The sequence below is a fragment of the Parasteatoda tepidariorum genome, chromosome 2, assembly GCF_043381705.1.
Source record: "Parasteatoda tepidariorum isolate YZ-2023 chromosome 2, CAS_Ptep_4.0, whole genome shotgun sequence".
NCBI lineage: Eukaryota > Metazoa > Arthropoda > Arachnida > Araneae > Theridiidae > Parasteatoda > Parasteatoda tepidariorum.
In genome coordinates, this window is record NC_092205.1 from 91,933,111 (window position 1) to 91,948,191 (window position 15,081).

At 32.5% G+C, this 15,081-nt stretch overlaps 1 protein-coding gene across 1 annotated transcript; it reads left to right on the forward strand.

Annotated features, from left to right (window-relative positions):
• The first annotated feature begins 3,476 nt into the window (after positions 1-3,476).
• LOC107441365 (HEAT repeat containing 1 homolog l(2)k09022) lies at positions 3,477-9,778 on the forward strand. Its single transcript, XM_016054598.3, has one exon. The coding sequence runs from the start codon at positions 3,596-3,598 to the stop codon at positions 9,734-9,736; it is 6,141 nt and encodes a 2,046-aa protein (XP_015910084.2). The 5' UTR covers positions 3,477-3,595; the 3' UTR covers positions 9,737-9,778.
• Positions 9,779-15,081: the final 5,303 nt, after the last annotated feature.

Below are 15,081 nucleotides of genomic sequence, written 5' to 3' on the forward strand. Positions count from 1 at the left end.
AATTGGATACACCGGAAATTTTCTAAATTTCTTCCGGTTTAAGGACGCTTGTTATTGTTTACATTAGACCACCCATCCATATTTTGGGCACTTACCAAAGTGACTATGTACATGGAAGCGACTATGTGTATGGAAAAAATTCTGCGCCTCCAAAAGGGGGCCATAGTGGTCGTGATCGAGACAAAGAGGTGGTTTTTGCTAAAGGTTTCCCTGTACATAGTTTAACAAAAAATATATTTTAGATAATTTAACACTGGACTAGTTTAAACAAACGATAATAATAGGCTTAAAAGAGTTGTAATCACATGACATTTAAAAGAAAACAAATAATTAATTAAAAAAGACAGTCATCAAAAGCCCCTACATCTATTTAAGAGCCCCTACCATTATCGTGTGGACTTTGGCCAAGGTGTGGACATTCATAGTAAAAGGAAATGCGTTACTTTCACTTCTTGAGCCTAGATGGAGCTGGGGACAGAGCACTAGCGTCTCATTGAAGTGAACCGGGTTCTAATCCCACAACCGGCTCGCAGCGACCACAGTGCAAACGTAAAATATTCTCAATGGTAGAAGAATCAGGAGTTAGAGTACTCTCGCCATCAGACTAACCGTGGAAGGTTTTTGTGTATTTTCTCCCCTAGTAAAGCAAATGAGGATTAGTTCCATCAAAAAGTCCTCCACGAAGGCAAATTTCTCCCAATACTTGATCCAGGAGTTTCCTTATCGTTTTGATTGGAGTCAAAGCAACAAGGCTACTGAATTTAATATTGGTAGACGTAAATTCAAAATTGAGTCAGCTCTGTTTAACGACGGTTATAAAATTTCTTTACTTGATTTTCAAATAGATTAAAAACTTTTAAGTTATCGGAATCAGAACGGCATTAAGCATCTCATATAGCACAGAATCATTCAGTGAATGTCCACTTGAAGTTTAAAAAAATCGAATGTTTAAGATGATTTATAAAATTCTTCAGCCTCCTAACTGCTCAGCAAATGAAAAAAAATTATCCTAATAACTAGATTTTTTAAATCAAAATGTCCTTTTAAAGCATAAATGTGATGAAATTAGCATTTGCATTTTTCTTAAATCATGAATTCTCTTTTAATAAACAGAAAAAGAATTATTTACGGATTGAATCAAATCAGTAAAAATCGCTTGTGTGATGATATTTGACTAATCGATTTATAGCTATTTGCTTACTTGTTGACTATTTGATTTAATGAATAAATACATAAACAGATAAACTTTTTTAATATTTGGCCAATTATCTATACTAAATTTAATTGAATTAGTTAATATAATTAATTTAATATAATCACACTTAGAGAAGTAATGTGTTTAAAAATCAAATTACTAATCAGAAGCATACAAAAATTCCTGATTTTATCTCTAAATATTATTTCCAATAAGATTGGATACAACCTGAAATATTTTACTGTAAAAAATGAACATTATTCACATAAACTTTCATATATTATTATTTTTTTCATTATAATGGGGAACAATGGAGGCATAATTATCTCTGATTACGCCTAGGGTCTCTACCTCACGCATTTTAGTCTCTAACAAATCACAGAGCCCTCCAAGTGATTTTCTTTTATTTCAATCGTTCTGAGGGGCAAGCGAAAGTGGATCTCTTACATACACTTGAATGAATAGCTCCCGTCTTCCTAATCTACTTTTAAGTTGGCCTATAGGTTTTTTCTATAGCTATCTCCATTTGTATGAAAACTTTTACTCAACTCCTCAGTAATTTCTTTCATGCATGGCTTGTGATAGATGCAAAATTTTATCATGATTCTCCAAATTTGGATCTTTACCAATTTTTTAAAATTGTCCCCAAAAATTTGACCATTTTCTGATATCTCCAATAAAATTTGGGAGTTGAATTTCAGGATAACGTAACAACGTATTTCTTAACAAAGCATTCTCACCAAATACAAATTCTTGTTCCTCAGAAGTTACAAATTTTTTTAAGTTTGTCCTAAGAATCGCTAACAATCAATGTTTGTTTCCGATTCATCAAGTTCAGCTTCGCATGTTGCTTCATCAACTTCATTAGCATTATTGTCTCTGTTTTTTATTTCAGCGTCTATCAAAAAAAAAAAAAAAAAAAAATTCGTTTTCTGTTCAGTAAGTTTAAGTTTAATTAACTTGTCATCACTATTTAAATTAGTTTTCTTTATCAAAGTCATTGCAAGCTGTAAAGAATTATCATCGAGATTGTGTTCGAGATTTCTTTAACTCGTCAATGTCGTTAGAAGCCACATTAATAAAGAAAGAACAAATTTTCACTCTAAAAAATCGTTTGAAAACTGTAGACTTATTCAATCACAGATTTAACAGTTCTGTCTCATACACTAGATGTTTCTAAATTAGATAGACACAGACGCAGAATATCAAGAAGTAATCATAAAACACTTTATTTGACTACAAATGCAGAATATAGACGAACAATGACGGACAGACGATAGACAATTAACAAATGTAATTTCGTGAAAATAACTCAATGAAATGGTATATTAGCTAAAATGATGCTGATGATAATGAAGATAATGACATTAAGTAATTCAGGTGAGTTTGAAGAGAAAATTTGTTTTAAATACTTAATAGATTTATTGTTAAAAAAGGCTACACCGTTGTTATATTTAGAAAGAACTTGCTTTTTCGGCAGTCATTATTTCTTCTTGTTACTAGCAACGCACAGCGCATACCTTTGTTTGCATACATTGAATACTGTTGACGAGGTAATAAGTGCTAATAATAATTTTTAATAATAATTTTTACACATATAAATTTTAAGTATTTTTTATTTCTAAAACCACATGATCATGTTTTTTCCACCATTAAGAACATTATAATATGATTACGTATACTTTCTTCATTATTTAAATTTTTTTTTCATTATTTTTTTTTAACGCAGTGAGCAAGTTGAGCCAAATGGCTTCAAAATACACCGAATACAGTAACCTGGAAATATGGGTGGAAAAGAGCCTACAGCACTCCCTAGTGTAGAAAACACCATCCATAGAGCTTTTAAACTTGTCAGACACTTCATAGAAATAGTTCTCAGGCCGATGCCACTTGCCCATTGAAAAGATGTAGTGCGACGCAGATAAAGTACCTATCTAAACATTCTTGCAACTCGAGGAAAAGACAATCCGTGACCTAATAACCTAATACCAGTTCAACGTTTATAAACAAAAATGCGTCTTAAAGTCGAGTTAAGTTTCTTCTCACAAGTTATAATGTCAATTAACGGAAGTTAATTAAATACGAACAAGTATCGCACATCGAATTTTTTGAAATATAATTCTTTCTAGTTTAAGTCTTTGCTAACAACCGCTGGGTTTCAGCAACCAATCAGGATCGAGATATCCACACTACTTTAACTTTCAGGTTTCAGCAATGTTAATTTAGCTATGCAAGCTACAAGCAGCCAATGCCGAATTAAAAATGTTTGCAATAAACATGACTGCAACCGAGTAAAAATGTTTATAAATAAATAAACTTTTGGTCAGCATGCCATGTGTTGCTTGAATGTCGATATAAATTCTGAATTATATTTTTAATTCTATGATATAAAACTGAAAAATGTCTGGAGAAACTGCATTAGCTAGACAGTTGAAGAAATTAGCAGCTCCACAGTCGAGTTTGCTTTTACAAAACAGACTTAGAAAATCATTGCTGTTTGATCCTGGATACGCCGCCACATTAGATCGTGATATAATTTTTGCCTATGGAGTGTGCGGTATAGAGAAACTAACAGAAATAAATCCTCTTTTTTCCATATATAAGGAAAGTTTGTTCAACAACAATTTTTGCGAGTTAGAGCGATCTGTACAAACAGCTAGCATTAATAAGAAATTGGATGACATCATCGAACAGTTCCTTCGGATGCTTTCTCCATACTTTTTAAATGCAGCATCAGCCCAAGCTTTAGAGTGGTTGATCTTTAGGTATCATATACATCTCTATAATACTGATGAATTGATTGCCTGTGCCTTACCTCATTTTAATACCTCACATTTTGTGCGTGTTATACAAATAATAAGTCTAGAGGATGATAAATCACGATGGTTTTGGTTGAAATCAGTACAGAAATCTGGCCAGCCCTTAGAATACCCTGTTATTTTGAACCGGTTTATTACGGATGGTGGTTTTAAAACTTTTGTGTGTGATTTGGCCCCAAATGTGCTTAAAGTGTATGAAGCAGATGCATCCGTTGCCACTACAGTTGTATCCTTTTCAATGCAAATCCTATATGATGCCATCAACAAAAAATCTAAAATGGACGATGGTGACTTAGTGTCTTATATACCTTACATTGTAAATGCTCTCAGATCGGACTTTAATAAGTATACAGCTGCTGCCTATCTTGTACTTTCATCTATCTTAACAAAGGTGAGCATTGATGATAAACCTTTAACTGATTTGTTAATGAAAGTGTTTGAAAAAGTTGACGAGGATCTCCTAAAAAGTGCTTTTGAACTCTTGTTAATTGCATACCAGTATCAACCTGTTAAGAGTATGGATAAAAAGCTTCTGTTCTTGATTCTGTCTCAAACAAAATGCATTGATTATTTATTGAGGTTAGCAGAATATGATATGCAACCTCTTTTCGGGGCTATTATTAAGAGATCGATCAGTACTATCTTTGAACTGTGTGCGAAAAATTCCTTGTCTTCTAAATTTAAGATGTTGATCAAGTTTTGTGCAAAAGTGCTGAATGAAGTCAAATTGCCTGAAAAATTGGTCACGTTGCTACTGAGTCTTATTGTACAGAACTTTTTTAAACATATCGGCGTGAAGAAAAAGATGAATAAAGATGTCAGAAAACGTGCTAAGATAATGATTAGGAAAATAGAAATTCAATATCCTGAAAACTTAGATAAATTTATCAACAAGTTTCTTTCCAAAAACGATGAGAAAATCTGTCAAAGATTTATGAAACTGATTAACTTTTCTGTCTGTGGCATTAAGAGTTCCATTGTACAGGGATCTCAAACTTCTCTTATACTTGGATTAAATCATGCCAATGAAGACATAAGGAAGATTTCTGTTGGGTTTTTAATACAGAAGGCCATTGCTCAAGAAGTTGACGATTCTCATTTTGTGAAAGAGATTTTACAATCTAAACTTTTCGACGACTCACCCTCTGTTGTTTTGGAAGTTTTAAATAATACAGATGTTCTTTTCGAGTATGTTGAAAAAGCCGACATTATCTCAGGATTGTCTCATGTGTTGCAAAGATTGGTCAAAAAGTCTTCTCCTTGGTATCCTGTTCAGATGGCTTCTATCGATGTCCTTTGCAACCATTTCGCACATGAAGAGTTTTCGTTAGAAGTTTTTATTTGCCTGTTGCCTTTCATTTTCCCACTCAAGAAATCAGCCAATGAGGGTTATTTAAAAATTTTGAATTCTAATTATGGCTCAAAGCTCAGTCCTACTCAGAGGGTAGGACTCAATTGTTCAACAATATATGCTATCAATGCGTACATATCATCTTTATCTACGTCTGAAAAGTCCATGTTTCTTGCATTACTCTCAGAAAGATGTATTAAAACATCGTCCTATAGTTTGTATGTGATTTACATTCTTTCTGCAGGACATGCTATTGTTTCCGAAGAGAGACTGGAAGAAATATCAGTTTGGATTCAACAACTGCTTTGTTTAATCAACCAATTGCTGTCTCACTCGTCATTGGATTTTGATAAATTTGATGAGAAATCCACAGAAGAAGATTTTGTAAAAAACATATCGAATTGTTTGTCAAAAGAGCAATTTCCTATTTCCGCTATTTACACTACTCTCCACGGTATAGTGAAATACATAAAATTAAACTTTAATAAACATTTCAGCATGTGGCTCCCCAATGATGGCCGTTCACCTCAGGTTTTATCTTTCAAGACACTAATGTATTTGTTTGAATTTTGCATTCTGCAAATGAATTCAAAGAACAGGCTGTTGTCAGAAGCGTTCCATACTATATTCTCCCAATTGATAAGCTCCCAATTCACATCTCTCAAAGAAATGTTTGCCTTTTTATCCGTTCTGTGGTCCGACATCCCAGAGAAATTCGCTGCGGAGATTCAAGTCACCTCTTTCTGCATGGCCAAATCATTTTCTCAGGTGTCTTTCAGTTATTCTTGGTGTTTTGAAAATATTCCTCTATGCCTCAATCTGATGAACGCTGTGTCTTCGCCTTTGCAAGTCATTAGAGATCATGCTTTGAGTTTAATATCTCTTCTTTTACAGAACTCTGAGGATTGTGTAGTGCCATTGAGACGTTTGTTTCGAGAAATTTTTGAACACGCTGAAGAAATATGTATTGATCAAGAGCAATTTTACGGAGTCCTATCGGGGTTCTTCAAACCTGCTTGCGATCTTGTAAACTTTGAAGATAGGTCCAAACTTTCACATGACCTTAATGTGAAATGCAGTATTCTTCTAAGTTTTTTGGAAGTACTTAATTGCGATTTGACTCCTCTCATCATCAAATACAAACTGTTGAAATTTTTTCAATATTTAGATAGTGTAAATATTCTCACTACTTGCATTCCTCTTATGCGTAAGTTTTTGAATATCTTGGAGCAAACAGAAGATGAAACTATCTTGAATATAATGGAACTGCTTATAAAAAAGTACACTCCTAAGACAGCTCTAAGTTTAAAAGAAAATTGTAAAGAAAGTGATGTGTTACTGGAATGTTTAACTTTTTCACATGGTTCCTCAAATGAAAGAAACATTCAAAAATTCACTCTGAATGTTCTATCTAAGGACTTTTTCTCTTCTATTCCATCTATATTTATCCAGAAAAAGATACTTAGAACTTTATTGGACCTTTATGCAACCCCCTCTGGTAACTTAGCTGTTAAAAAAGTGCTTACTAAGCTGTGTACTTTTGTGCATTTGATACTGAAAGATTTCTTAAGTGATGGTGGTCTTGCGACGTTGAAAGATGTTAAGAAATCGAGAAATGATGTAACACAAGGGACGGATTGGAGAAAGCTCTCTTTACTTCTAGAGATAATTCAAAATAAGTCAAAACTCAGTAAAATTGACCAAATTATTCCAGAACTGTTTGCTATTTTAAATAAGACCTTAAGCTCTGACAATCAGTCATCAATCGAATATCTCAGACAATTGCTTTTGTCATCTATTTATAATTGCTGTCAACAGCTTGGAAGTAAAGGTTTAAATGAGAGTCAGTTTCAAGTGGAACTCATCGTTCAATGCATAAGATCATCTAAGAATCCTAAAACGCATCAGCAATCCCTGTTACTTTTGAACCTGGCAGCGATGTTACTTCCTGAGTATGTCTTAAAAAATGTCATGTCTATTTTTACATTTATGGGCTCTAATCTTATTCGTCAGGATGACAGCTACAGTTTTCAAGTAATTTCTCAAACGATCGAGACTATCGTTCCGTCTTTGCTCGAAGCAAGTTCTCACCAAAAAGATGCAGATCCCGTCCAAATAGTTGGTGAAGTCATTCGTGTGTTTGTTGATTCGTTGACCGATATCCCTCAACATCGCCAGATGCCTCTTTTCACCAAGTTGATTTCAACCTTAGATCCATCTCAGTTTTTATGGCTACCTTTAGGACAAATATGTGATCAGTATGCGACTCTTTTTCATGACTTGCTCTCACAAGATTCCAAGAGTTTGAAACTCTCCCCTACTTTGGAATTTGCTGTCAATTTTCACAAGCAATTCACGCCTATAGTTCAAATCAACACTTGTATCAACTTACTTGTATTTTTGATTCAGTTGCCTGATACTAAAGAGGAAGCCAATGAAAATTATGGCCACTTTAAAGAACCATTTAATGTTGCCAATCATACGAATGAACAGCTTCAAATTTACAAGCACAATGTTATTTCCTACATTAATATTTGGTTATCATCCAATACATTTATCACCCAAGTTTCTGAATTAGACTCTAACTCTCAATCTAATCTTGACTCTAAATATGTTGTGTTGCTGGAAAAAGCTTTAACTTATTTGCAGCGTCAGTCGAATAAGAACTCGGAGTGCAATGTTTTCCCTCTTCTCGTTGATTTGGTTTGCCACGTGAATTCTATGTTGCCTCCTCGGCAATTTATTAAAGCCCTGCGAACCTTACTGGATCACTCCGAGCCAATCATTAAAAATAAAGCGGTTGAAATCCTAAATGCTAAATTAGAGAGCCATTATCACCATGATTTGTCCAAAGAGGAAAACCATAAGTATTTGCTTAAGCTTTTGAAACCACTTTTAAAATTATTCAAAGATTTGAGTGTTGAGCAAGAGAATAACAAAATAAGCCAACAAACTATTCTCTATTCTTTACATTTACTGACAAAAATTATTGGCTCGTTATATCCTTCAAAATTTTATAAAGTGTTGATTGTGACTGTAAACATATTAAATAGCAATCAAAGCCAAGAACTAACTGTTAATGCATTACTATGTCTTGCACAACTGTGTTCATCTCTAAATGTTGAGGTACTTCCTCAACTAAATGAGTTTATGCCAGCTATTATAAATATGTTGACTGACAGCAAAGCGTTAGATATGTCCGAATGTCTTATTATGGGAATTGTTGCTACTTTGCAAAGTTTGATCGAGCATTTAGGCTCCTTTTTAAGTAGTTACATGCAGGAGTTGGTAACTGGCATTTGCCTGTTGTCATCTAAGTGCAAACAGGCTGGTAAGAAGAATGCTTATGAAAAATTTCTCTCTCTTCAAGCATTGTTAGCCAAGGAAATGCCTTTGCGAATTTTGTTAACAGCTTTAGACAACAGCTACTCGTCCCTTCTGATTATTTGTCCCAGTTCAGTCGTTTCGGTGGCTCATATTCTGAACGAAAAGTTACGTGCTTGTGATTATGAAGACGTTAAAGCCGGTTTAGTTTCGATTGAAAAGTTGTGCCTCTCTCTTTTGGCCTTCAGGAGCACACAAGGGAAGAAAGCGTGCTTGACTTTCGATTCAATATCTTCTGTAGAATCCGGCATTATGGATGTGTTGAAAACGTTTGTCATGAAATTATCTGTAAGTTTGTTTGAAAAGTTTTTCAAAAAGATATTCCAGTGGGTTTCGAATGTCGAAGAGGACGAAGAACGAAAATGGCGATTGTTCACATTCTATCACCTGACGTATGAACTTTCGAACTGTTTGAAAAACTTGTTTGTCGTTGTGGCTAAATGCTTCTTGCGACATTCTGCTGCTCTGTTGAACTCCAGTAATTGTCCAAAGGACGCAAGTTTATATGGAGATGGTGCTATCTTTTCCCAACTATTGTCTAATGTTCTTGATACTCTTAATAACTGCTTTATGTATGATGATGGCCATCTTTTAGATAAAGAGCACTTTGAGTTGCTGATGCAGCCTTTAATCGACCAACTGGAAAATTGCTCAGACGCTGATCCAGAAAGGTTCAGCAAACACTTGTGTTCCTGTATTGCACATTTTATGAACGCTGTGTCCGACAGTTCATTGTGGAAAAAGGCAAATTACCAAATTCTGTTGAAAACGAGACACAGTTCTGCCCGTGTACGATTCAGTGCCATTCAAGTTGTTCGTGAAGTTGTCCGAGTGATGGGTGACAGTTATCTTGTATTGCTACCTGAATCGATACCTTTCCTTGCTGAAGTAATGGAAGATGAAAGCTCAGAAGTGGAACAGGAATGCCAATCAGTCATTTTAGAAATGGAAAAAATTTTGGGAGAACCCATTAGGAAATACTTTTGAGCGTGTAAATGATTAATAAATTTTATAGCAATTCAAGTTTAATTTACTTATGTTTAGTGTAATTTTTTTGAAGATATTTTTGTTGTTATGTGGTATAGTTGTTAAGGGTAGCAATTATTATAAATCTTTCTTAAATAGGGAAGACCTCGAAAATGCAGGGAATTTTAAAATCACCTAAAATAGGGGTGCACAACCTGTAGTCTGCAGGCCACATCCGGCACGCCAACTGTTGATGTGCGGCCCGCGAGAGCTTCTGAACGCAATAAAACAATTTCTTTTAATTTTTTTTTCTTTTTTTTTTAAACATTGTACATTTTCTTTAATTAAAATATTTAACGCAAATTTATATTACTTTATTAAATGCATATATTTTTTGCACTTTCATTCTGTAAGCTTCTTTTTGGTTAGAATTTACATCCCCCTCCCAATAATTATGTATATATAAATATTTAATAAATTAATTATTGTAAAAAATTGAAAAAGTTTTTTTTTTAAAAAAGTATAAATTTTTTTAGTTTTAAATAAATTGAAATGATTAAAAAAGCTTAATTTCCTGCAAATATGTTATTAAGTTCACTGATAAAAATATTTAATGCATAGAACATTAATGTATCTATAAAAATTATATTTGCCGCTGACATGACTAAATATGTGTGCGGCCCTTTGTTAATCTAAATGCTGTGCAAGTGGCTCTTCACTCAAAAAGGTTGTGCACCCCTAACCTAAAATAATGGAATTTTGATTCTTTCTTGACAAATTTGGAAAATATAGGGAATTTTATTTCTTATTTTTGTCTTTTAAAAAATTGTGACCACTCAAAGAGTAATCTTTGGGATAGTTAAGTGCGATATTTCAGCTATACTAAACTATTCCATTTATTATAGCATTATATACCATTTATTATAGTATGTTCAGCTGTTTTTTTTTCCTCTAAGTTTTTCCAGCAATTGAAAGCTAATAAATATAGTTTGCCCAATCTAGCTCACGCAAGAGCACCATAATTGGTGTTTCCTTTTAATATATTGTGTATAATATGTACAGGAAAAACACAGAGAATTTTTATCCCCAGGTTTGTGTAGCAACCCTGTTAAAATAATTTGATTTTGCATTGAGCCTTAAACGAGATTGTTGATGAAAGATCAAAATATTTCTTTCATTTAACTTTAGCTGAGGGTTTGAAAAATCTTCTAAAAGAAAGTTACAACCCTTCATTCCTGTTAAATTAGTCTATTATATGAATGTATCTAAATATGACTAAATGTTGACATGCAACAAGTTATACATTAGTTAGACAACATAGTTATCCAGTTTTTATTCATACATGCAAAGTATTTTCCTATGAAGACACTTTGTGTTATATATGATGTGAAGCACAAATAATCAACTGTAATTTCTTGTTAGACCTTTAGGAAATTTCTTGTTTATAATTTTTTTAACTATAATTTAGATATATAACGATAGTTTGATTTTTGTGCCACTTGACTTGACAAAATATTTTTGACGCAAGAATTTTTTTTTTTTACTTATAAAAAATTATAATAATTTGACTATTAAAAACCAGGGTTTGTTGATTTAAATCAAATGATTTTTTTCATATATATATCGATTTAAAAAGTTAAAATAACAGTGTGTTAAATTACTGATTCTTTTATTATTTCTTTTCTAAGTTTTAAAATTTATTTTTAGTAAATNATAATATGTTTACAGTATCTTCGACATTATCTGATTTTCTATAAAGAAATTTTGTGAAAAAAAATTCCAATGAGTACATAGATTTTCTAATTTTTTTTTTAAGCTTAACTTATCTATTTTGATATAGAATTAAAAATGAATATTTTAATATAAAAATATATAGATTAAATATTTATTTATTTTTTGATAAATGACTACATTTATAAACACAATCTGTTTGATTTATTTTATCATTTTAAAAGTCAAAAGAAAAAAGAACAAATCACAATTTTAAATAAAAATTATGGTTTGGTAATTGAAACTTTGTTTTAAAAGTTAAAGTATTCTTTAAATTCTCTATTTCATCTAGTCTTTAAATTTCAATCATGCATTTGTTTCTAAATGGTTACTATGCATTCAAAGCTATGTATTATAATGAAAAATTGTTTTAGGTAGTTAGAGCTTCTAAAATATTCTTATAATATAGTTTTATTATTAATTTAATTTTGATTAAACATTTATAAAGTATTTTTAGTCATAAATCAAAGTTCTTACAGTGTATTTGAATAAAGATAAATAAAAAAATGTTTTTTTTTTAATCACAAACCCTGTTAAAAACCTGTAATTCTTTAAAAACGAAGATGATTTTCTTAAATTGGTATATCCCTGCTTTGAAATTCTTACATATTTATACTTTAAAATTAATTAAATTGTGTTGAAAAAAGGTTTAGCTTTTTTATTTAAATTGTGTGATTTTTAGATTTCTCTTTGGTCAGAGAGAAACTGAGATTTAAGTGTGTGTAATGTTATGTGACGATAGATCTAAATTAAGTTGAGGAAAACTGCAATTATTTTATTTAATTTTTTGGATTAGTATGTAAAAGGTCTGACCCTCTCCTCAATTTTTTTTTTTAAATAAGTATGTTGAATTCAATAGCTGCAATTTTACTTCAAATATAAATATTATTATGTTTTTATTCTAAGTTAAATGAAATGATAGTGAGTGGGCAATTACTAATTGTTATTCAAAAATATTTTTAAATTTTTTTTTTCTTAAAATTTCTTTAGCTTTTATGATTCTGTAAAAAAAAACTTTTTCTCTTAAAATATTTACTTTATTTCATTAGTTGCATTTTTATTCACTGTTAAAATTTTCTTTGAAATAGAAAACTTAAGTTATACATATTTTAAATTACTTGACTATAGCTCAGAGTTAGTTCTCCGGAAATGTTGGGGAAAACATACTATAATTGTTTTGAAGTTTTTTACCCCACAAAAAAGACACAGTATTTTGTACTTTTGTTTTCGGTTGCGCTAAATTATATTAAAAAGTATTAAAATTGCCAAACAGGCGATCACTTTGTATACTAATGAGATTCCTTTTTTTTGTTCTAGCATTTCTCAAGATACGAGACAGGATTACTAAAAAAACTTTTTTTTTTCTTCATGTTCTAAAAATATTCAAAAACAGTGGTAGAGCAGAATGAGTTAAAGACGTACCGCTAAAATTACTATTTGCATCTCATGCCGACCAATTTTTGTTGGGGTCAGGGAACTGCCCTTCCATTAGAAAGGTTCCGTATTCGAATCCAGGACAAGGCATGGATGTTCTTTCATTCTCAGTACTATCTGTCCTTTCTGCGGGAGCAACATTGGTCCACCTATGTATATGGTGCCCCTGAGAGAGTGGCCAACAAATATTTATACATAAATTTTTTTTTTGGAACGGCAGGCACTGAAATGTCGTTTTTCAACTAGGAAGAAGCCGGAGGTATTACTCATTTAACGTTACCCAGTGGGAACCTGTGAATCTAAGCCACACTGCCACAGATACCCGTTTTATAGGGTGGGCCACATTCACACAACAGAGAGAAACATCCATGCCCTGAGCCGGATTCGAACCCGCAACCATTGGCACAGTCAGGCACGCTGTCCGCTCGACCGGCGGCCAACAAATATGCCCTTCAGTTGCCTGTATTGAAGAAGTGTTATTCCCCATTATTTATGTCATTAAGTTTTAAGGTAACATAAAGTTGAGATTTTTGACATTTAAGACTGGTTAATTAAAAAATTTTTTTTTAGTTACTCTAACGTGTTTTGTCCTTTGCCATTTCAGTTTTTTATTTTTAATATGTTAAGTGTAAATTATAGTTTGTTACCCTCTTTTATTGTTATGTCCCGCAGTGGACTAATCGTTAAGACACGGTTCCCAGCAAATCACCGAAGTCAAGCATCACTGGCTGCGGTCAGTGTGCGGGTGGGTGACCACTTGGATCAGTCTGCGTAGGGACCGAGGGTGTGCGGTATTGGTCCTCGTTAAACTGTGCTACCGTAAAGTGCTCGTCTTCGCGCTCAGGTCGTCGGGCTACCGAAGCGGGGGCGCCATCACCTTCGCAGAGGATCCAAATTGTGATGGCATGTCTTCGGATCATCCTCCGGGATGTTTCCCAGACCGTCGCCAATAGCCCATTGTGCAGCTCTAGTGCGACGTAAATTAACAACAATAAAAAAAATATAATTATTTTATAGGTGTTGATTCTGATAGCAAACAAATTATCTTAATCATTGGTTTTTACATTAATGCTTTAAATCAATTACTTTATTTTTTAGAAAAATCAGATTACTTAAATTGCTAGTTTTAACTTTAAATCTTGACTTTGACTTCTTGAATTTACTTACCATTATATTTACCACCGAATTTTGGCGAGATTTCGTTTGAAAATCAAAGATTTGTAAAAAACTTTTTTAATTTTTTTAACCTTCATATTGATTCATACTACAGGGATGAGTGAGGTTGGTGAAAAAGCTGAAAATAGAATTTTATGTCCAAAATACTTTTTTAAATTGAAAAAATTTGAAGCAAGAAAAAGAAAGAATGCAGGAAGCCTGCAACATTCATAGAATGTTGTTTTAATAAAATACAATATCGAAGTAAGATTTTTATTTATTATTTGAATACGAATCTCAATATGTGATTTTTAAATCAAACATTGACATTATTTACTTAAAATGTCGATATTTAATTTTTAAATCGTGTGAATGAATGTGAGTCTTGATGTTCTTTCTTTTTTAAAATCATGTGAATATGCAAAAAGCGGAAAGAAATTCATCTCTTAAACTAATATGCCTGGAAGTCAAATGCAAAGTAGAGCTGCGCGTAGCAGACAAAAACCTCTTATAAATTTCTGCCAGATTGACCTACGCGTTAAAATAGGAAAATTAAATTCTAATATTTTTTTTATTTGTTTGACAAATTTTCCGCGAACAGCTTTCATGTTTATTACACATATCTAATGTCTGAACACAGAGCCGGATTATACCTTTCGTAGGCCCTAGGCACAGCCGTTTATGGGCCCTCCCCTCCTTCCCCCACTCCTCCCCTCTTTTCAAAATATATGCTAAAATTTTCTTCGTATGGAAACGTATTACGCCATTTTAGATGTATTAATTTCAGAAATAACTAAAAGGCGTAAAGCTTACAGTGATTTGTACGATAATTTCGGTTTTCTTGTTCACAAAAATTTGTCAGAATCTGAGATTAAACTAAAAGCGCAAAATTTGGTGAAAATTTACTCATCCGATTTAGAGGAAAACTTTGTAGATGAATTTTTACTATTTTCAAATTTGTATGAACATAAATCTGCACAAGAAATGTTGAAGGCTCAAATTAAAGA